We start from the raw sequence: 22,817 nt of genomic DNA, 5'->3' as shown, positions 1-22,817 counted from the left end.
GGCTGAATATCTGTATATTTCTCTTTAGTGAGTAGGTTGGCCCTAAATAAATATACCAGTTTGGGAGTTTAAAAAGTATACTTATTGCTTTTGCTTTACGCAGCACATGAATAGGCAGTGTAACCCATAGTTGTCTTCAGTTATATTTTAATCCTGCTGGTTTCATAGAGGACTACAAATAGTTCAATCATGCCTTAGAGAAGAAAAACTGGCAAACTTGAACAGATTCTGCAGAAACTCTGGAACTATAAAGACTTATTCAGAAACTGCCCCGAGAGGCAAGCTGACGTGACCTTTAATCGGGTTTGCACAAAACTGACTTCTTTCTGAAACAAACAGCATTCCTATGAAAATTACATACTATGAAAAACACATAATCCATGCGCAAGTTTATGTTTAGTATGACACAAAAGAAAACAAGCTGTGAGGTGCCACATTACAATTTTTTATCAGTCAGTAAGTCAACTAAACTTAAATATGTTTTAAGTGCAGCGACAGCCACATTTATTTCGGTTATTGTAAGATTTAAATTAGTAAAATGTATCACAATTCTCAAAAATGAAGTGAAAGTTGCTAGAAATACAAGTAATATCCACACAACCAGTAACCAGACAGGACAATGTATCAATACTAAGCTACCTAGGGATGCTCCAAAATAAAAAAAAAATAAAATGGCAGAACCCGACACTAAAGATTTTTGCCGTTTTACACCTTTTTTCACCATTGTTATACAGGGGTTGGACAATGAAACTGAAACCCCTGTCATTTTATTGTGGGATGTTTCATGGTTAAATTGGAGCAGCCTGGTGGCCAATCTTCACATTGCACATTGCACCAGTAAGAGCAGAGTGTGAAGGTTCAATTAGCAGGGTAAGAGCACAGTTTTGCTCTAAATATTGCAATGCACACAACATTATGGGTGACACACCAGAGTTCAAAAGAGGACATTTTGTCGGTGCACGTCTTGCTGGTGCATCTGTGACCAAGACAGCAAGTCTTTGTGATTTTGTATCAAAAGCCACGGTATCCAGGGTAATGTCAGCATACCACCAAGAAGGACCAACCACATCCAACAGGAGTAACTGTGGACGCAAGAGGAAGCTGTCTGAAAGGGATGTTCGGGTGCTAACCCGGATTGTATCCAAAAAAAAAGGTAAAACCACGGCTGCTCAAATCACGACAGAATTCAATGTGCACCTCAACTCTCCTGTTTCCACCAGAACTGTCCGTCAGGACTATCAATTATTGTGGACTAAAACCAGGTGTTTCAATTTCATTGTCCAACCCCTGTATTTGCAAAGTTCTTTATTCCATATTGGTTTGATAAAAAAATTGGTGCATTCCCTAAAAGCTACCACACTGTCAAAATGTTCTTTTGATAGGCGTAAATTATATAAAGATATTTCATGGTATTTTCGCAATAACGATACTCTTGGCGATATGACAAAACACTTTTAAAAAACTATTTCAAAAATACACTATACACTGCAAGAAAAAAATATATATATTATTACACACAATATAATACTGCACACCCCTAAGTGAGAGATTAAAAAATACAAGAATTGTATCAGATTTGTAACAGAAGTCAATGATCTAGAATGTCATGATGCTAATAATAATGAACTCCAAATATCTTCATATATCCAGGATTAAAGTAAAATAAATGATACTGGACAGATATAATCTGTCTCTAGTAGATATATATAGGGAAATGGAATGGGTGATATGGCACGATATTATAGGGTATAATATCGTTCACGATATTTAAAAATTTTGACGATATCGTGTATGATACGATATTGCACACCCCTACTTGGTTGTCCATGGAATTAGCAACAAAAATCTGAGAACTCCTAGTTTTCAAAGTATAATTTATTAATCTCTAAAGAGGCCAAAGAGGCCAGTGGGATCAAATTTGAGGCTCAGCGATAATTCTAAACATTAATCAAGTAATAAATACAGCTCAAAATAATAAGCAGTGACTGGCAACATGTAATTTCTGGTGTGGTCACATATTTTCTCTGGGTTCAACAGACATTCGTATAGTTTATGTTATGCTTTTAATTTTTTACTTTGCATTCTGTTCAATAACTCTCTATTTTATGATTGTTTTAAATAAAATAGCCTTAATTAACATGGCTTCAACTTATTTCAGCGCTTGTTTGACTTTGAAAGTCTTTTTTTTTAAGAACTACAGTTTTGTTTACTTAGCTTAGCTTTGTTCAACTTAGTTAACTACCCCCCCACCCCGCCGTGGTGAGACCTGCTGAATTAGACACACCTCTGTTCCTTACTAGTGTCACTTAATGCGCCTTATAATCCAGTGCACATTATGTATAAAAATAGAACAGAAAATAGACGTTATTACAATCCGCTGGGCCTTACAGTGCAAAAAATACAGTAACTCTTTGTGCTTTCTTTTGTGTGGTTGTTTTACACTAGCCATTTTGGCATTCACTTTCTTTTGGACAATGCTAGGTAGAAGGAGTCTCGACTGCATGACTATAGGAAAAGTAGCTCAGAAATAGTGCCATGCCTTGGAAGCAACTAAAACTGAGCTTTATGGAAGTATTGGGATTTATTGGGAACAGTATTGGGAACATAAAACCAATTTGGGAATATCATGAGACGCTACATACAATTAGCCGCTACATACCCAAAACAACTATATTACGGAATACGGCGTCTGCAAAACAGGCAGGGTTGTGAAAGCCTGACCACAAAAAGAACAAAGTAAGGGCAGGAATCAGGGCAGCTCGGGCCAGTTGCTGTCAGCTGTGTAGCGATGCCTGAGCCTGGGGATTCTGGCCATAAGAACAGATGATGAGATACCAGGCCCAGACACAGTCCCAAAATGACGCCATTTTTCGACACGAAAAGGGCTCAAATGGCAGGTGTCAGGGGCTGTCAGTCTCACGCGCTGCGCTAGAAGGCAGGAAGCACGCGGTAAGCAGGGGCCTCGTCAACGCCACACTCCAGCTGCCACTACTGCACACGTCTGAAAAGAGCAAAGCCTCACAGCCACTCACATCAACCTGGTGGCAGACGCTCATCACCCCACTCCTGCCTCAAACACACACACACACAAACACACACACACACACAGAGCTGGTAGTGAGTGTCAACCCCTCCCTTACACACTCCCCAAGGCTAGGAAACATTTCCCTGCATTGTGTGAGGGAAGTGGGGGGGTGGGGGGGTTTAGTGGAGAGCGCTCTTAACTACCTATGAGTGCCCAGTGCTCCAATAATGCCAAGCCCTCAATCCAAAATCCAATTCTACTGGGCAGAGCACTGTCTACAGCTTTTCAGCCCAACAATAACAACAAAGCTTTTCTTTGTTATGGGTATGGGTAAGATCTACACGCTGACTGAGCACTCAAAAAAAAAAGAAAAAAAAAGAAAGAAAGAAAGAAGCAGTAATAGTGTTCTATCTACCCAACTTAGTAGTAGAAATGGGACCGATTCTATACAATATCAGCATCGGGGCCGACGTAATTTAATGAATCGGATATCGGGCGATCACGGCCGATCCACTTACAGATCCATATTCCAGTCCGCAGCTTGAGCTGGACAATAAACCCGCCAAAACTTTAACACGAAAAGCATTGCTGATCCGGATTCCAGTTCCACAGTTTACCCTGAACCTCCAGCAGCTTCAGTCTGTGGCTGACTAAGTAAACTTTAGCTTTTTTCCTACAAAAAAAAATGTTGATTGCCTGGAAAGTTTTTACTTTGGAAACGCCGAACAGCAAAACGGCCACATCTAGTATTTGTAAAGTCAGCGTCTGAGGGGAGAACAGATTAACACCAGCAGCCTAGCTAGCACTGAAAAGATAAAGGTATAAACTACAGACTGGAGTAAACTATAGTCATAATTCACATATCATATAAAACCACAGTATCTACAAACACTAACCAGCACAAACACACACATCTTTTTTTAAACACTGCGATAAATTTAGCTAGGAAATACAGTTAGCATCGCCAGTTAGCCGTTAGCCATTAGCCATCTCCATTAATATCTGCAATTTGTTAGCCTAGCTAGCATCGGGCCGTCAGCTGCATTCTGGCATTGTGAAGGTAATAATTAACTCAATCTCAGGTGAACTATAGCCAAAATCTACATCAAATATCAAACAACAGATCCTACCCACCCAGGTAAAGACAATAGTTTAAATATTCTTCACATTTACACCCCTCTATTACAATCATCTTTTTTTACATTACCTATTTTTATTATTATTTTTTTTTTCAGCTTCAGAATATACATAAAAATATTGTGAAACATGATAACAGTTTGGCAATAGTACAGAGAATGTGTCAAATTTTTAATGGTCGCAAAACACATTACCCAGCAAACCACATTACTCTGCTGCTCATCCCACAAATGCATGCCAGTTAAAATTTTGGAACATTTAAAAGGGAAATGAACAGGCTTTCCAACTGTGTAAGATTTATAGAAGAAATAATTATTTTTTCTACCAAAAATACATTTCCTTACTTTATCTGTTATGTTTATATTGGTACTGTATTATGATGTTGACATAATGGTGCATCCCTAATATCACAATTCACAATGCTTCAAAACTTAGTGTTTCTTACATTTACTTTATATTTTACTTTTATTTGATTGCTGACAAAATAAACCCAATATATTCATGTTTTCACTGCTAAACTATATATTATATTATATTATATTATATTATATTATATTATATATAAAATGTTACATTTATTACATTTATTAATAAACATTCATTCCTACTTCCTATTTTGAGCCTGCAACACATACACAACTCCAAGTGCTTAAAAAAAAAAAAAAAAAAAAATAAAAAAAAATAAATAAATAAATAAATTCTACATAGTCCCTCTACTGGGGACAGGTCAGGGCTGGAAGCAGACCAGTCCAGCAGATGTAGCATTTTCTTCTGCAGTCATGCCTCTGTAATGTGTGCAGCATGCGGTTTTGCATTGTCTTGATAAAAAAATGCATGGATATCTCTATACAAGAGGTCATCTTGAAGACAGCATATGTTGGTCTAATGTCTCAAAGTATATTTATGCATTTATGCTGTATCACATAACAGTACCGACTTAATCCAGTAGCCTGAAAACAATTTTCAGCTGTCAAACTGCCCCATCCCAACTTTTTTGGAATGTGCTGTGTCTGAAAAGAATATATATTAACACTCCTTTTGTGTTATGGGTCAAACTGAGTTCAAAGTTTGAAGATCTAGAAAAGCTTGTCTTAATTAGTGTAATCAGCATATAATGTGAAAATGATTCATCTCACATATTTGCAACCACTAACCATCTAAAACTGCAGTGTTTTATATGTTGGTCTTTTCAGTATTTTTTTTATGAAAAAACGAGTGAATTTTTCTAATTGAACGAACTGTTAAGAGGTAAGGAACATTACTGCACTAAATATTGATAAAATAATTATCAATCGAGTTATGAGTAATGAAATATTCACACTGCTTGTAAGATTTTTTTTGGTTTCAGACATCTTTTGGATAATTAAACCTGCACTGGATCAAACTGACCCAGGAACACCATTGCTGTTCCTGACAAACAAACATATAAGGAGGGTTAATAAATGTATTGAAACTGAGCAGACAAAACATTTAATATCTTGGATTCACACTGTCCACAATGAAACACAAGTAAGAGTAATGTATTTTTATTTCCATTATATTTCTGATTTAGGGTTCTAAGCCCACAAGCTTCTCTTGTTCTACTTAATGAATAAGTAGAGTTTCTGTTTTATACTGTTAAATGGTCCAGTGCCTAAATCCATGGCAACCTTAACAAAATTGGCACACCACGATAGCTTTAAAAAAAAAAAAAAAAAACATTTCCAAACTAGCCATGTTCTAACTCAAAATACCGTTTTCATTGGACCCCGAGTGCATTTTAAGCAGATGTGGCACCGAGGTTTCCGTGTTTTGATGTCGCCTGCATTTTCTTCATTTTTCCAAAGGCAATAAACTTCAACATCAAACTGCCAAACACAGGCAAATGAGGCATGAAATGTGCAGCACAGTAAAAAGTGCCACTGACAGAGACAGTTATGACATCACAGGATCCCGTTAGATGGAAATTGACAAATGGGGACTTTGGCATCCGCCTGAAGGCAATGAAAACTTTGCGAGACGTAGTTAAGTGTCATGCTCAACTGATGAAGATCAATCACTGCTGAACGGAACGGACATGACGCAGATCTGTCTGGAAAAAGTCTTGTTCAGAGAGAATCGGGAGATAATGCACAGCAGGACTCTGCACGCTTTTTTTACATCAACAGCTGGACACAAATATAAGCTTATGTTTATATACTATGACCTAGATAAATATATTTTTGCCCATAGAACCCCCACCTTCAACCCATCTTCAAAATAGCAGGCTTACACGAGAGAAAAAAACTTTCTGGTACCTCTTTAAAATAAGGCTTCTTTATGGAGTTTATTAATAGTTATAAAGTAGGTTGTAAATATAAAAAAAAACATTAATAAGCACTTACAACACATAAATTGAAAGAATAAAAATATTCAGCCCAACCCGACCCGCTTATTAATAACCTTCATTATGAGCCCGACCTTCATTAATAGAGCGTTAAAACTGAGCTTTTAAAAATCATTTTCAGGCACAATCTGTTCAGAATGATGTTAACTAACACTGCAACACTGAGCAATAGAAGCATAGAGCTATTATTTAAGAACAATGTTTATAAAGAACCGATTTCTCGGTCTATTCTAATATAATTAACAATGTTTAAGAATATAAAACAGCTTCTGAACATTTTTTTAAATTATTTTAAGCATATAGTCTAGGTGCAAAACACAAAAAAACAACAATAAGGCTACCCACTGCACACTCATTCAAATAAAAAATAGACCAGGAACAATATTAACATAATTTACAACTACTTTCACCTACTCTATTAAAATTAACAATGTTTTACAATATAAAACACTGTCTGAGCAAATCATATCTATATATATATATATATATATATATATATATATATATATATATATATATATATATATATATATATATATATATTATTATTATTATTATTATTATTATTTTTATTAAAAAAATATTATTATTTATTTTAAGCATATAGCCTAAGCACAAAAAAACAAAAACAGCAATAAGGCCCATTTATAGTATTTATGGAACTATTTAAAATCTTTAGTTTTATAAAAGAAGCTGTTTAAGGTCTACTGTTTACATTCTTAAGCTGTTTTTCTGCTAATGAAGTCTCATTTCTTCATATATTGTTTCATTTTGTGGGACAAAGTAAACCCAATTCTAATCAAAGCCTTAATTTATGCCCTTATTTTTATTTAGTTAAATATGAAAATATATTAAAATATGAAATTTAGTTTTATATGATATGTACTCCTAACAGTACAGCAAGTCACAAACCTATATAAAAGCCCAATTATGCAATAATAATAATAATAATAAATAAACAGTGCCCAGCACTACTTCAGGGTGTAAATATTTCTACTTATTTGAGGATAAATCCCATTTAAGATCATTTGTAATGGTCCACTTATCATGAAATAGTGAAATAATGTAAAAAAAGAAGAAAAAAAACGTCTGTCAGAATTCGATTATGTTTAAAAGTAGACAATGGCAAAAAAAAGTTACATGATTGTGATGATATGGTGATTATCTTCTTGGCATCAGAAAATCCACCTCAAGTTTGAAACACAGAACAAGGCAGCCTTGAGACAGTTCCGTGAGGAAGGCCTGATTTTGGCTGTCCTTTATGATTCAGCCATCTAACCTTCAGTGAGCCCAGAGCTGCAGGCAAGTGACTGTAATTATCCCCCATCCCTTACAGTCCTAATCACCCTACCCAGAATCCTCCACAACAGGGACAAATCTCCCTGCTGCCAAATCCTCGTCATCTCGGGCCTCGCAGCCAGGAATGAGCTCATTCCACCAAGAGCAGGCCAGCATCCAAGAGCATTAATTACCTGAAGACAGACTACAGCAAAGGACAAAAACCAAAATGACTATGACCAGCACACTCAGCCCAAGCTGCATCATCAGCACGATGACTATCAGCTACAGAAAGGACATTAAAGAGTCACAAGAACTGAAAGAGAACAAAAGAAAAGGACACACTTGTTCCTGTTACGAAATGTTCCTGCCATCGCTTCACACTTTCAGTTTTTACACAAGTTAATTAATCGCTGAAAGAGCTGCATTTCATCAAGGGCTGGGAAATGAGATGATATTTATCATATTCAGCATTGTGACGCCTATATTACATTATGTTCTCCTCTGAGTGAATTGTGGACATTGTCAGTACTTTCAGAATATTGGCCATATTAGCAGGCCATATTTTACTAAACATGGCAAATAAAAGCACTTTTCACTGCCGAATAATTTTTTTTTTTTTTTTTACGCTATGCTTTATTGGTATATCTGCTAGGATATTAAATGTTTAGTGTTAAAAAATATAGGTAAATTGGAAAACAAGACAATACATTTAATCTATTTAATTTTTATTCATTTTAATTTACATTTTCTATTATTCAACACATGTACATTTTGGTGCATTCCTAATAAAACCATTTCTTATGTGTATCAGTACATAATATACCGTAAATGCCATATCACCTACCCTTGAAAAATAAATGCCTCAAAACTCCTGGAATGAAACTCATATTTAAGCACAGTCCACATATTTTCTGAAAAGCTAAAGGTTGCACTTTAGGAAGTCCATTGTAAAAGCTTTAAAAAATCTATACAAAACATGTTCATGAAGCACAAAATCACTCTCACATTAACAGATCTCACCAGCTTTGTTCCCGCCAGTTTCAGCTCCTTTCAAAATGAGCTGGTTAAAGCTAGTTCAGGTTTAACTGCGAGAGAAACATTGTTTTAAAAGTAGTTAAATCTCACTTATATGTTAACTTGCCACAGATTTCTCCTGTGTGCAAAGTCTGCTGGTTAATTCGGGTGTGTACTGTCTAAGCTTCTTAACCACCAGAAACGGTGGATCTTTAACTGATCTAGTGGTTTGGGATCTGGTAGAATCTGGTAGAAACTATGTCACTGTCAGTCGCACAGCCAAACCTTTCCTAAAATGAACACACATGGGATGCTATTAGACTTTCTGCTGTGCGTTTGTGTGCGTTTTTTTTCCTTTAAGATTTATTTCTATTTCTTTTATTTTCTCCTATGTTTTACCCCCAATTATAGCTAGAGTCAACTGTCCCACCCATTCAGCTGCTAGTCAGCTGTAAATCCCCATCACTAGTAATGCCACAACGCAAGCAGGGTGAAAACTAGCACATGCCTCCTCTGACACATGTGAAGTCAGCTACTCGGTGTCGATACATCAGCTTATAGATGCATTATGCTGACTGACATCACCTCTAGGAGTGATGAGGGGGAAAAGCACCAGAGCAAGGCCAATTGTGCTCTCTCAGGGCTTCGACAGCTAAAGGCAAGCTGCATCACCGGGATTCGAACAATCAACAATCTCCCGACCATATTGGTGCCCTTATCAGTCTTCATTTTTATTACTTGTTCATTGTTCCTGGTCATTTCTGGTATTAATTGTTTCTGGTTATCTTCCTACCAAATAGCACTGCAATCAGACATCATTACCTTCTGGTCCAACTATTATTCCAACCATTCCTTTGATGATCAGTGTGTAAATAAGAAGAGCTAACATGCCATCTAGTAGTTATACTCTAGTAGTTTCAGGAAATTCCTTAGGAAAGATGAAGAACGGTAAAAACGTCTAAATCATAACAGGTCAAATTCGCCAGGGACAAAGGGCAATTAGGAATACTCTTACAACACCTCATCCCTCAGCAAACTGAGACTAATGGCCAGTGACGGGGCGGCTGGTGGCAGAAGGACAGCCTAGGGGGAAGCAGGGTGGTCACTGCTTGTTGTCCTCTTGGTACACGGCTGACAGGGCTGTCCGAGCGGTCAGCAGCCGAGACTCTGTATCAGGATCGCTGCCCTGAGAGTAGAGCTGATGTGATCGGTTGGGGCCATCACTCTGGGCTCTCTCGTTACGCGGGATACATGTCACCTCACCCCTCAGGAGCAAGGAGCAGAGTCAGCACAGAACGCTATACAAAGACACAAGCAGCAAATCCAGGATATAGCGCTCCTTTCACTTCCAATTATTGCATTCCACAGCGACTATGAGTGAACAAGGACGCAAATTTACAAGAAGAATGCAAAATCCCTCAAATCTAAAGTTAATTTTGGGTATTTTAGGTCTCTGTAAGACATTCCACTCATACAAACATTTCTCAGCCAGGTTTGTAAAGAAATCTGACAACTATGCTGACAACCAGTCTGGCAAACGAGGCGCTGCAAAATCCTCAACCACATTTTGTCCACAGTCCAACAAAAACAACGAGAATTTGGGCGACATTCCAAAAATACTGGCCTTATAAAAACTGTTTTTTATTTTTTATTAATTTCTTGTCAACCTAAAGGTGAGAGAGCCTCACATCCTCAGAATTGATTAAGACATATGTTGCACACCTAGTGGAAATCTGGTACTGTGACAGGATTTTGAGAGGAAAACTGTTGTGAGGCTGTTTTACATTTACCTTTTTTAGTCAAGACCTTTAGACTTTTCAATTTTGGTTCAAACTAAATTAGCAGGTATGAAAGGTGCTGTGGACAATGGTTCAGACTAAAGGACCAAAAGTTGTTGTGACCAGATCTGGTCTCGGTCTAAATCAACTAAACCAGTTTGAAAACAATTTTCGAAATGACAGGATTTCAAATCTCGTTAAACAATAGAAGACGAAAAAGAACTAGTGTTGCTTTGAAATCGAACTTTTCTTGCGTACATGTGTGTTATACAGAAGTATGGGCACATAAGATTACGCTTCCAATTTCTGTATCTACTGTAACTGTAGATTAACCCTTATTTCTAAACAGAAATGCAAAGAATCCAGGGGTCATCTTTCAAGTCAATTTTGTTGTGTAGCCAGGATGAACATCAAGAAATTCTGGCAAGCAGTCAGAATTTGGCATAACACCAGGAAAGACAACTCACCGATGTGACAACAGACAACACCTTTTTAAAAAACAATTATTGTCAAGTGTAGAAAGACGTAGACCAGGTAGGTTTGCTAACTAAACTGCCGATTGCTAACTAAAAATATCAAATGTTTAGAATGTGACCACAATCTGGACATTGGTCTAGACTTTCAAGTGCCCTTTGATGCCCCTAAAACCCATCACTATAGTCTGGACCAAAGGTGAAAAAAGGTGAAGAACATGCTGTCCACATGCTGTGCCAAATTCTGCCTTCCTGCACTTGCACTTTTATTGCAATCCTTTTATTTCTGTTCATAAATAAGGGTTCATCTACAGTTACAGTAGATACAGAAATAGTTAGTATAATATGTTTTTTTCCCATACTGTTGCATGACTTGTACAAGCGAAAAAGAGTCAGCTTCCAATACAATACCGATTCTTTATCTTATTCTATCAATTATTCTTCTATTGTTTTCTAATATTTTACTATTATTGTTGGGTGACATTAGCCTGCCTCAGCCTCCTGTAATTGGTCTAAGCCAATTTGAAGTCTAAACCATCAAATGGTTCCCTTTATTCAGACTGAGACCACCACTTTTGGTCAGATCAAATTTTGTTTTTTCGGTCGGGACTATTGTTTATGGCACATTTCACAATGCTAGGTTGGGTTAGTTCAACCTGAAAAGCCCTGGAAAGGTCCGGACCAAACAAAGCAAGTGTGAAAGAAGGTTCTTGACCCAACAAAGTAGATATGAAAGCACCCTAAGAAAGGGAATCAATGGACTATGACCATTCACAACAGTCCTTGAGATGTAATAGAGAAATGTAAATGTGAACAAAAAATATTGGATGCACCTCTATTTTAGAAGTACGCTCAAGAAAACCAAGAAGATACCAAGACAGCCAATGTCCTGCTTTCATGGTCACTCCCAATGGACTTTGTTTCATCCTGAAGGCACATCAAGAGTCCACTAGTCATAATGTGGGGAGGCAATACAGGAAAAAAAAAAAAGAAAAAAGTCCCTGATCTTGGAGAGATTCTTAGTCCTGTTTCATGCTGAGGATCAATTAAAATCTTGGTGTTAGAGGAAATTAGGTCATGTCTTAGAAGTTCTGTAGCTGTCTGCAGGAGTAAAGAGAGCTGGCACTGAAGAGCGTCTGGCCAGAAAGAGACAAATAACCACCCCAGTGCTTCCCCTGAAATACGAAAAACAATCAGGATCCCCAGATTCACACCAATAAAGCAACGTTTAACAAATGGCTATTAAAAACGAATGGCTCCACATTAAAAACAACTTAAAATAAATAAACACCTAAAAAAGAAAATGTATGTACAGTATCTTTTACTTCTGAACACGTATATGAACACTAATGTATTTCATAGTGCAGCAATATTTAATACAATTCAGATCAAATAAAAAGATAAAATATAGTAGGAGTGCACAATATATCATTTTAGCATGGAAACTGTAATCAACGCTTGCACAATAATCAATAATCATATCGCAGGACATGCAATGTTTTGTGCAATGCCAAAATATCATTTGTAAAAACGTTTTAATGCTTGATACAAATGAAAATGTATAGGTTACATAAGAGAATTATCTGAAATCATGTTACCTGAATACTATATTGATTGTGCTAAAAACTGATTTATTAATTTAATTTATAATAATATTATATACTGTAAGGCAAAACTCCTTCATAATCTTTCACACTGATCTCATTTACATGACAGTATCTACCAAATTAACAATTATATCAACACAATACCATTTACTGTATTTTTCTCCAATCATTGATATACATGATGCACTGTTAATATTATAAGATTATGGATCACGGACTTGATAATTTTCAAAAATAAAAATGGTGAAAATCCTGTATGTCTTAATACCGCAGTAACTATTGTTGATCTGCTGAATATTGTAATGTTTTTTTTTTCTTTAATATCGTGCAGCTCTAAAACAAAGAAAACTTTGTCAAAGGCCATGTAAGTACCATAAAGTGGCAAATTAGTAATAAATAGTAAAATGAGTGCTGAAAACATTACTCTTAAAATAAAGCTCAAAGGGTCTGGTTAGATTTGTTTTACACTGCAGTTTAATGAGCATACAAATGACTTTGCTATGAGCTCTCGTCATGGCTTTTTACTCAAATAAAATTGTAAAAGTACTGCTTTCAAAACTGCTTAAAGTAAAAAAGCAAAAATAATGTAAAGGGAAAAAATGCCATTAAGGACAAAAGCTTAGGCCGCACCACACAGTCCTATAGTGCACTACACCTTCTCCCCAAAATTTTTGATCTTAACCAAAAAGTTTATTTATATACAACAAATAAACTAGGAAAATATAAAAGCACCCTAAAAATACGATAAAAAAAAGAATCTTTACATAAATTAAAGGGTTCTTAATACCTTAAAAAGGTTATTCCTGCAAACATGGTTCATTTCGAAACTAAAGAAACCAAGTATAGTAAAATATTTAAAAAATCAAGCATTGATCCCAACCGAAAAGTTTGATTATATACAACAAAGGAACAAAGAAAATGTAAAAGTTCCATAAAATATGTGAAAAAGAAGAAGGTGAAGGTTCTTTAGATCTTAAAAAGGGTTCTTCATACAAAAATGGTTAATTTTGTAATTGAAGGAACCAAGAGTAGTTAGATGAGTAAGGAATTAAGCATTAATCTCAACCGAAAAGTTTGATTATATGCAACAAAGAAACTAGGAAAATACAATGGAAAAAAAAATTCTTTACATAAACTTTACCTTAAAAAGGTTAATCATACAAAAATGGTTCATTTCGGAACTGAAGAAGAAAGAAGAAACCAAGAAAATGGAAAAGCACCCTAAAATACGATTACATTTTTTTTTTTTACATAAAGTGAAGGTTTTTTAGACCTTAAAAAGGTTCTTCATACAAAAAGGATTGATTTTGGAACTGACGGAATTAAAGAGAAGTCAGATACGATTGATCTCAGCTGAAAAGTTTGATTGTATTAACATTGTAATAATAGACACAAAGTGCTGTTTGAAGAAGTGACAAAACAGCCTGTTAAAAGCACCAGCAGAGGGGTTGCTGAGCGCAGCGCCGTCCTCCCGCAGGCTGATTACTGCATGTGGGCTGCTGGCACTGCCTGTCACTGCGCAGGAGCAGCCAGGCGGAAGAGAGGAGGGGAGAAAGCTGGGAGGGACGTGAGGACAGAGGGGGAGAGAGGAGGATGAAGGGTGGGGGCACCAGGAGGGCTGCTCATCAGGCAGTGGCGTGGGGAGACAGAAAGCAGACGGTGCGAATGAACCCAGCAGTTTAATTAACTGCAGTAACACTGGAAACCTTTTCCTCTTTTAATGGGAACACCCTCATTACACAACATGCAAAATACCAGTAAAGTAAAAACTTCTGTAACGCGAGGACAAACTCTGAAACACTGAGTTTAAAACACTAAAAACACTCCTCAAAACACTGATTAATGCTGTTTTCTACATTCCACTTCACACCACACTCAGGTATTCCAGTATAAGTCTACTCTACAGGTGTTTATAAGACTAAAACTAAGACTAAATCTAACATGAAAGGAGGCCAATATACAGCACTGTGAAAAAGTATCTGCATCCTTATAGATTTCATTCATTTTTGCTTTTTTTTTATACTTATGCTATTTTTCAAATTCTCAAACTTTTATATCAGACAAAAATAACCCGAGTAGATATATATATAAATAGCTATCCAATCAAACATGGCCGAATGTGAAAAATGAGCATAATACTGAAAGTCAAACATGGTGGTGGTAGTGTCTGGGGCTGCTTTGCTGCTTCAGGACCTAGACAACATACTGTAACTGATGGAATAATGAATCCTGCTCTCTACATGAAAAGCCTGAAGGAGAATGGCTGTCCATCAGTTCATGACTTTAAGCTCAAGCAAACTTGGGTTCTGCAGCAGGACAATGATCCAAAGAAAACCACCAAGTCCACGTCTGAAAAGTTTTGGAGTGGCCATGTCTGATTGAGATGTTGTTGCATGACCTTAAACAGGTGGTTCATACTCAAAAACCCTACAATGTGTCTGAATTAAAACAGTTTTGCAAAGAAGAGTGGACCAAATATCTTTCACAAGTATGAGAAACACTAATTACCAGTTATAACCAATGCTTGATTGCTGTTGCGTTATTAAGGTTAGGGGATAAAAATACGGAATTAGTAGGTTTGGAAAGATTATTAAATGAAATCATCAGTTAAAAAGTGGTTTTCAAGTTTAATCAGGTAATCTTTGTCTGACATTCAAATGTGAGTGATATGCCGAAAAACGCAGGAATGATTAAAAAAAAAAAAAAAAGCAATGTACATGGTTTGCGCATTTCTTTTATTTCTTTTCAGCTTTGATTGGTGAATTCATATTTTTTTTCTGCAGCTTATTTTGGTTAAACTGAGCCTCGGAAATAGTGGTACATGCATAGCAGATAAATTTGCTTAAAAGTTTTGTACCTAAATTTCCTTAAATATGAAGTCAGTTATTGATCAGTCCCATCTATGATTTAGGACTGCTCCGGACAAATGTAATACGCAGATTGGGAGTTTTTTCGACAATTTGACAATTTACAATCTACTTACACTTGATGAGCAGGCAGTTAGACTGCTGTAAGATTGCACTATTTAATAACATAGTTATAAAGTGGTTTGTACATGGTTACACTGTTTAATTTAATTTGTTTAAAGACAAATTTCAGATATAGATTTGGATTAAAAAAATACAATACGGGAAAAAAATGTCAAATAAAACGATTCTTAGTTTTTTTTGTTGGAATTTTTGTTTAATTTTTTTTTAACGCAGTGTACAGTGGAGAAATTGTCTAACTATTGATAGACACTATAAGTTTGAACACAGTTGGGTTCCACGGTCCAAAAGCAGTGGTTCTCAAACTGTGGTACCTGTACTATTGATGGTACTATTATGTAGCATTTAAACCATATATTAACAGCTTCAGAATTACTGCAATGTTCCACTGACTTATAATAAGGACAATATAAAATTGGGGGCAAAAAAATGTAAAATAAAATTATTTAGTTTTTATTATTATTATTTTCTTTTCCTTTTTTTCAAAAACACAGCACAGGGTGGAGCAACGATTTAACTGCTTTCCTGTCAAATGACATGGTCTGAAAAACTAAAAGAAACACCCTAAAAAGTGTTTGTTAGGAGAACTACTGACTAAATTAAGTAGCATTGATTAAAAAAAGCTCTGTAATCAGTATGTAATGCATTATTATAAACTGGCCTGACTTTGATATTTTTTCATTTTTTTTTTTTATTTTTTTTTTTTTACAGTGCAGCTTCTTTATGTCAGTAAAGCATTTTAAGTTTAGCTGCATTTCTTTAGCTCCCCCAACAAAAACTCCAGCAAGACCATTCGGCACTACTACAACCCCCACAAAACTATTCCACTATCAATGATTTAAAAGGAGGAATGAGTTGAGGAAGTTGAATTCATTTTTTTTCTCGTATTGTTGAAATGGGAAATGAACCCACAGTTCATTTTATGGTTCACCCCCTTTTCCAAAAGCAAGGGAAACCATTAGAAGAAACGCTCCCCAGTCTGGTTTGGCCTATAGTTTCAAAAACCTCTCAAAGTTTTCAGTTTCCTGATCAAAGTCTGATCTCAGACTCATGCAGAGAACAACCTAAACCTAAAGCAAGCTGAATCAGGTCATTCAGCAGACCACTAATCAGGTGAGGACAGACCATTAATCTGCAATTCTGACGCTAAACTGTCACCACTGTACAACACTCCACATCAAAATCTATGATGGTTGACTGTGGTCATATTTGCTACTTTGGAACAGCGGAACACTGTACCGCTTTGTCAATTCATTCCCTCATTCGCCGGACCTTTGATCGCCCTGAGTCCAGGCAGCAGGACCAAAGCCCTCTCAAGACATTTAGTTCCCAGCACTCAAAAATCATCTTTCATCATTTATGATCTTTCCTCAGACAGCTCAGCTGACGATACTATGATGACCGTAGGAAAAGCATGATCCGCAGGGAAAGAACTTGTGAAATTCAGGCACTTGAACTAATTTGAACCCAGTTAGACACCTTTATTTGATCACACTCACCCTGGAAAAAATGTATGGAAGGAAAGAAGCAAGTTTCCAGTGGGGACGTTTCTATTTCAGGCCTCAGAGAATCCAGATCATTCCTGCAATGCAGGACAAACTTCAAAAAATAAAGTTCAACACAAGCTGATTTGTAATGTCGGCTAAAGCAAAGTCAAAACCGATTATACAATGATTAAAAGCAGCATTATATAACATGTAAACTGTATAATAATAGCTGCAAAATTATTTTGATGTTCCACAGACTTAAAATAAGAAGAATTAGTGCTGGGCAACGATGACCTAACAAAATCTTCGATTATAATCGATTTTTCCCCTTTACTAAAAATTAAACTACAGATGACAAAGAAATGATTCAAAACTAGGTTTACCTGTAAAAGAAAAAAAAAAACTAGGAGTAATCACGATGCATTTTTAAGAAATGGTAGGATTTATTTTTAGCTAAGTATACTCCATATCCCACTGGGTGTTTGTGTCAAAAGTGCTGGAAGAGTGCTGGAATTTTTTTGTCGTCGGACTGAGTGGAATGGTTAGGAATGGTCTGTGGGAGGCACCGGTAACCAAGGTAAGACGAATAAACACTTCAGAAAAGAGTAGTGTTAGAGAATCTCATTAAAACGGTGATTTGAATTAACCAAATTAATTGTGAAAATCGCCCAGCACTAAGAAGAAAACACTGCTACTTCTTGCTCGTCGTGCTGATAACTGCACTATGCAACTTTGATATGGTGCACATCAAAATGCTCACAAGAGCTAAATAACACAAAGCAAGTCATAGAAATCGGAACTACATATGCTGGTTCTGCATCTCGCATCTTGTCCAAAAATGCAAAAAAGCATGTCCTTTAGTGGTGGCTTGAATCACAAATAACAATTCCTGTCCACAGGGACACACAGGAGTAATTAAATCTGGCCGATATGGCCTAAAAAAAAAAAAAGAAAAGAAAAAAAAAGAAAGAAAATCTTAGATTTTTTTCCCCTGAAAATGAAACAGAAACGGTTCAGAAATAGGTTTACCTTTACTTTCGTTTCACTTAATTACTTGATTTCAAGTAAATTACGAGAACAGCAATGTTTTCACAGGTAAGCTTCCTTTGCTGAGGAGCACAAAAACACTAAGATAGCCATTAAGATAACAATGTGCCAAAGTCAGAGAGCACCTGGTTCTTAAAGGGAATAACAACTGGCACATCGCTCTTCGTGTTAAGGCAGAAACACACCCATGATAAATTAAGAGAATATGTAAATGTTCTTTGTGCATTTGAAGCCACGTAAAGCATATTTTTTTACGTCCTCACGATACTAAAGACACACCGTCAAGCCAATTTTCCATTTTCTTCCCAATTTACATGGCCAATTACCCATCCCACTCATTAGGACTCCCCCTATCACTAGCGATGCCCCAACACACCAGGAAGGTGAAGACTAGGACATGCCTCCTCTGACACATGTGAAGTCAGCCACTGTCTCTTTTCAAACTGCTGCTGAGTTATTTTATTTTTTTTTTAAACAATGCCAAGTAGCATCACAGCACGCCCAGAGGAAAGTGCAGCGACTCGGTTCTGATACATTAGCTCACAGAGGCCTTGTGCTTCGGATAGCACTCTTTGGAGTGATGTAGGGAGAGAGCGCCATCTACCAACCCAGAGAGAGCAAAGCCACTTGTGCTCTCTCAGGGCTCCAGTAGCTGATAGCAAACTACATGAACAGGATTCGAACCAGTAATCTCCTGATCGAAGCGGTAGCACTATGCCCACTGGCTCACTCAGAACTCCCCATTTTTCCAACTTTTATTCTATTGTTTTATTGTTCAGTTGAAATCAGAACTTGTTGAACTTAAGCTGGTTTTGTTTTAAGCTCTAATCAATTACACTGGCATTTTGTAATTGAGGTCACATGTGCACACATGCATAAACTGTGATTCTTCAAGGATGTTAGGTACATGTCAATTAGAAACTTTAATAATTAAGGAGTCAAAAGGTTGAAGGATAAACTGTAGGAAATCATCTACAGCTTTCAAAGGGTCTGAGACACACGTCTCCATGGGATCGTATGGGTTTATGTTACTGCACACTGTGCCTGCATATATAGGGTATACTCTTTCTTTAAATAAGAAACTGTGTACCTCAGTAACTGTTGGCCTTCACTCTCCTAGAAGCTGAAACAGCAGCGTCCTTAAATATCAAGTCATAATGTTTGAATGAGAAATTTAATCCCAACAATTTATGTCAACTAGCACTTTGCTTTCTGTAACACTTGGCTGTAAGCAGCAGGACCGGAAACAGTTCTAAAGCACGCGGTGCCCGGCGCTGGACAGCAGATGCAGCACTGGTTAAACGGAGATCTCAAATCTTCCACTTCCATTTTAGAACAGAGGTTGAAATGGATCCACTTGCGGAGCGCCTTGGATGTCGGTTTTTGACGCATCACGCTTCGCTGAGAATTACTGAGGCTGACCTGGCAACCCATCCAAGCTGCACTGAGGGGTGCGGAGAGCTCTACCGAAAACCGCCATCACTGCGCTCCATAAACGGCCACTTCAGAGCGGTTCTGGGCAGGCCTCCAGTCCAGACCAAAAGTCAACAAACACGAGTCTAGCTCGATGGAGAAAGAGACGATCCCAGATCTAGCCGATATTTGAGTTGGATGAGAGCACGTCGGAACGGTTGGGTTTGAAGGACGGTGAGAAATATTTGTTTTTAATTAGAGACAGTCAAACAAGGTCCAGATACCATTTAAAACCCGCAAGAGTTACACATTCCAGACCGGCTCCATTTCCTCCCCCACCCCCAGCCCCAGCCCCTCGTTCCACAGTTGCTATTTTCTTACGTCTGAGAGTTTATTGATCAAGTGCTTCCAAATTTCAATCTGTACTCGCACTTAAGTTTCTAAGAGGAATTCCAGCTCACTTCTAACAAACAGAGACGCCCTCTCTCAGCTTCACTGAAGAGCTGCTTTTAATGACCGTATTACACTGACCTCTCCTCTTACCAGCTCTCATCAGACACATAATAAAGCAAAAAAACAGCCAAACGGACTCCAGAGTCACTGCTGATTAAGGTCATACAGTTCATTTCCACAGACGACTTACCAGTAGGACACGTCCAAAGGCTTGAAGAAGCCACTTTTGATGAGGTCAGCAAAGAAGGCCTCCGTTTCCCTGCATGCAGTACCGTTCCCAATGACCACTGTGTGGCAGCTGGAGAGATAAGAGAGGGGAAAGATGTGTCAAAAGCTTTTTAATCTTAAACCATAAATCTTATGGTTGTAAGACGCTGATGCATTTTTAAAGGCCAATAATTTTTTTTTTTTTAAATCAAGCATCTCCATTTGTGTGTGTTTTTAGTTTTTGCCATTGTTTTAACACTGAAGTTGCTCTGTACGCTGTGTAATTAATTATGGGCAAAGCTCTAAATGCTCTGAAAAATTTGGAACAACGATATTTTGCTACTAACTATCATTAAAACTTAAGAAAAGAAATTGCCTTCTTTTAAAAATGTCACCATTTTGTAGATTGGACAGCAACAATAGAATAAAACTTTATTCAATACATATACAGCTCTGGAAAAAAAAATAAGAAACCACTTAAAAACGAGTTTTTGTTTTTACCAAATTAAAAAGCTTTGGAATATAATCAAGAGGAAGATGGATGATCACAAGCCATCAAACCAAGGTGAACTGCTTGAATTTTTGCACCAGGAGTAAAGGCATAAAGTTATCCAAAAGCAGTGTGTAAGACTGGTGGAGGAGAACATGACAAGATGCATAAAAAAATGTGATTAAAAACCAAGGTTATTGCACCAAATACTGATTTCTGAACTTTTAAAATTTTATGAATATGAACTTGTTTTCTTTGCATTATTTGAGGTCTAAAAGCTCTGCCTCCTTTTTGTTTGTTTTTCAGCCATTTATCATTTTCTGCAAATAAATGCTCTAAATGACAATATTTTTATTTGGAGAGAGAAACTGATTTAGAAACTTAGGTGGTCTCTAGTTTTTTTTCCAGAGCTGTATGTATTTATGTATGTATATAATATATATTTAAGACTTTATAGGATAAGGATGTAAACAAAAATAAAACTTAAGACAAAAAAGAAAAAAAGGGGAAAAAAAGAGGAGAAACAAACAAAAGAAGGAACAAAAGAAAACAAACTTAACTAAGGAAAGAAAAGAATAGAAAGACTTAATATTGATATAGATAATTAAGTAATTAATGGAGGAATAGAAAATAAAATAATAAAATAATAAATAAGCTAATGATGGTGGACATAACATAACATATCGAAGGTATTATTTATGTATTCCTATTGTTCTCGATGAGAATTTTATAGAAGACTGGTAAATACTCTTACAATGTACTTTATTGTACATTTTAAACGTGCAGTACCTGTGTTTCAGCATCAGGTGGCGCAGTTTGTCAGCCTCTCTGTTTCTGCCCTGACCGTGCAGGTACACCACATCAGTGTGCAGGATCTGACCTGAGAACAACAATAAAGAATAGTTACAGACTAGAGAGGGAGAAAAAAGGATGAAACAATTAATGAAAGAATAAATATGCAATAATCTAAATTTACTAAAACCTCTCGAACTGTAGCAGTGTAGTAGCAGACAAACAGGACATTAATCACCATTTTCTTACTTTCCTTCTCCAGGTAAAAGCACTGAAAATTCAAAAGATCACTACACTCATCTTAACAGAACACAAGCAAACATATAAATACGAAATAACCCAGCTAAGAGAATAAAAAAGGGTTAAGGAACTTAAAGCCAATATGTGGCTTATTATAATAATAAAGAAGGTTAAGTGGCTGTTTTGAGGTTTTACCAGATAATAGAGACTATAAACATCAGCTTTATTAACTAGTTAACAAGTACGTGAAATAGCTGTAGGTCTCTTGTAGTTGAGTTGTGAAAAGCAGATATTATGATCTTAATTTACATTTAGCACATAAAATCAATGTAATTGATCTATCACATCATTATTAGTTAATACAACATCTATTCACAGTTACTGCATGGATTGTTATTAATTAATGATTTATATATGATTGATATAATCACATAATTAACAGAGACACTTACAAAATACAAAGTGGGACCAAGATTTATTTTCTTATGTTTTGTATTATTAAAAAACAATTAAACTATTGAAATATACAAAATGTATCTAAGTGTGTTTTTACAGTACTAAAATGAACACAAATAAATGCAAATAGTAAAAAAGCACTTGCAAATTTGAGATTTAACTTATTAAAATCACATTAACAGCAGTTTATATGTTACCATTATTATTATCAACATTTTGGGTAATGAATGTTATGGGCTGTTTAACAACATACTGTTTCTGTATATAGTTTCAATTAGACTAGCATTACATATTTAATATATAAAATATACATATTACAAATTGAGTAAAGGAGATAAATAACATGATTCCCAATATACTGCACGCCCTGTTGTTCTTCGAACACTTGTCCAAGTCTTTTAAAATATATTACAGCATACATGCATGTGTTTTTCTATTTCCAATAGAAATATTTTTAATTAATACACCCTACAAAATCAATACACAGTGAAGACAAATGTTCATTTAAGTTCGGCAATTTCATGATTTTATTATTGGTAAAAAATATATATATATATATATATAT

At 36.2% G+C, this 22,817-nt stretch overlaps 1 protein-coding gene across 1 annotated transcript in view; it reads right to left on the bottom strand.

Annotated features, from left to right (window-relative positions):
* srbd1 (S1 RNA binding domain 1) overlaps positions 1 to 22,817 on the bottom strand; it is a 140,870-nt gene that overhangs the window by 94,719 nt on the left and 23,334 nt on the right. The window contains exons 12-13 of the mRNA XM_022684965.2: positions 21,554 to 21,644; positions 20,258 to 20,365 (exon numbers count right to left, since the gene is read on the bottom strand). Coding sequence (XP_022540686.2) covers positions 20,258 to 20,365; positions 21,554 to 21,644 — 199 coding nt within the window. The remainder of the gene's footprint in view (positions 1 to 20,257; positions 20,366 to 21,553; positions 21,645 to 22,817) is intronic.

This window comes from Astyanax mexicanus, chromosome 7 (assembly GCF_023375975.1).
Source record: "Astyanax mexicanus isolate ESR-SI-001 chromosome 7, AstMex3_surface, whole genome shotgun sequence".
NCBI classification, from domain to species: Eukaryota; Metazoa; Chordata; class Actinopteri; order Characiformes; family Acestrorhamphidae; genus Astyanax; species Astyanax mexicanus.
The sequence above is the reverse complement of the archived record's forward strand: the minus strand, read 5'-3'. Positions and strand labels throughout refer to the sequence as shown.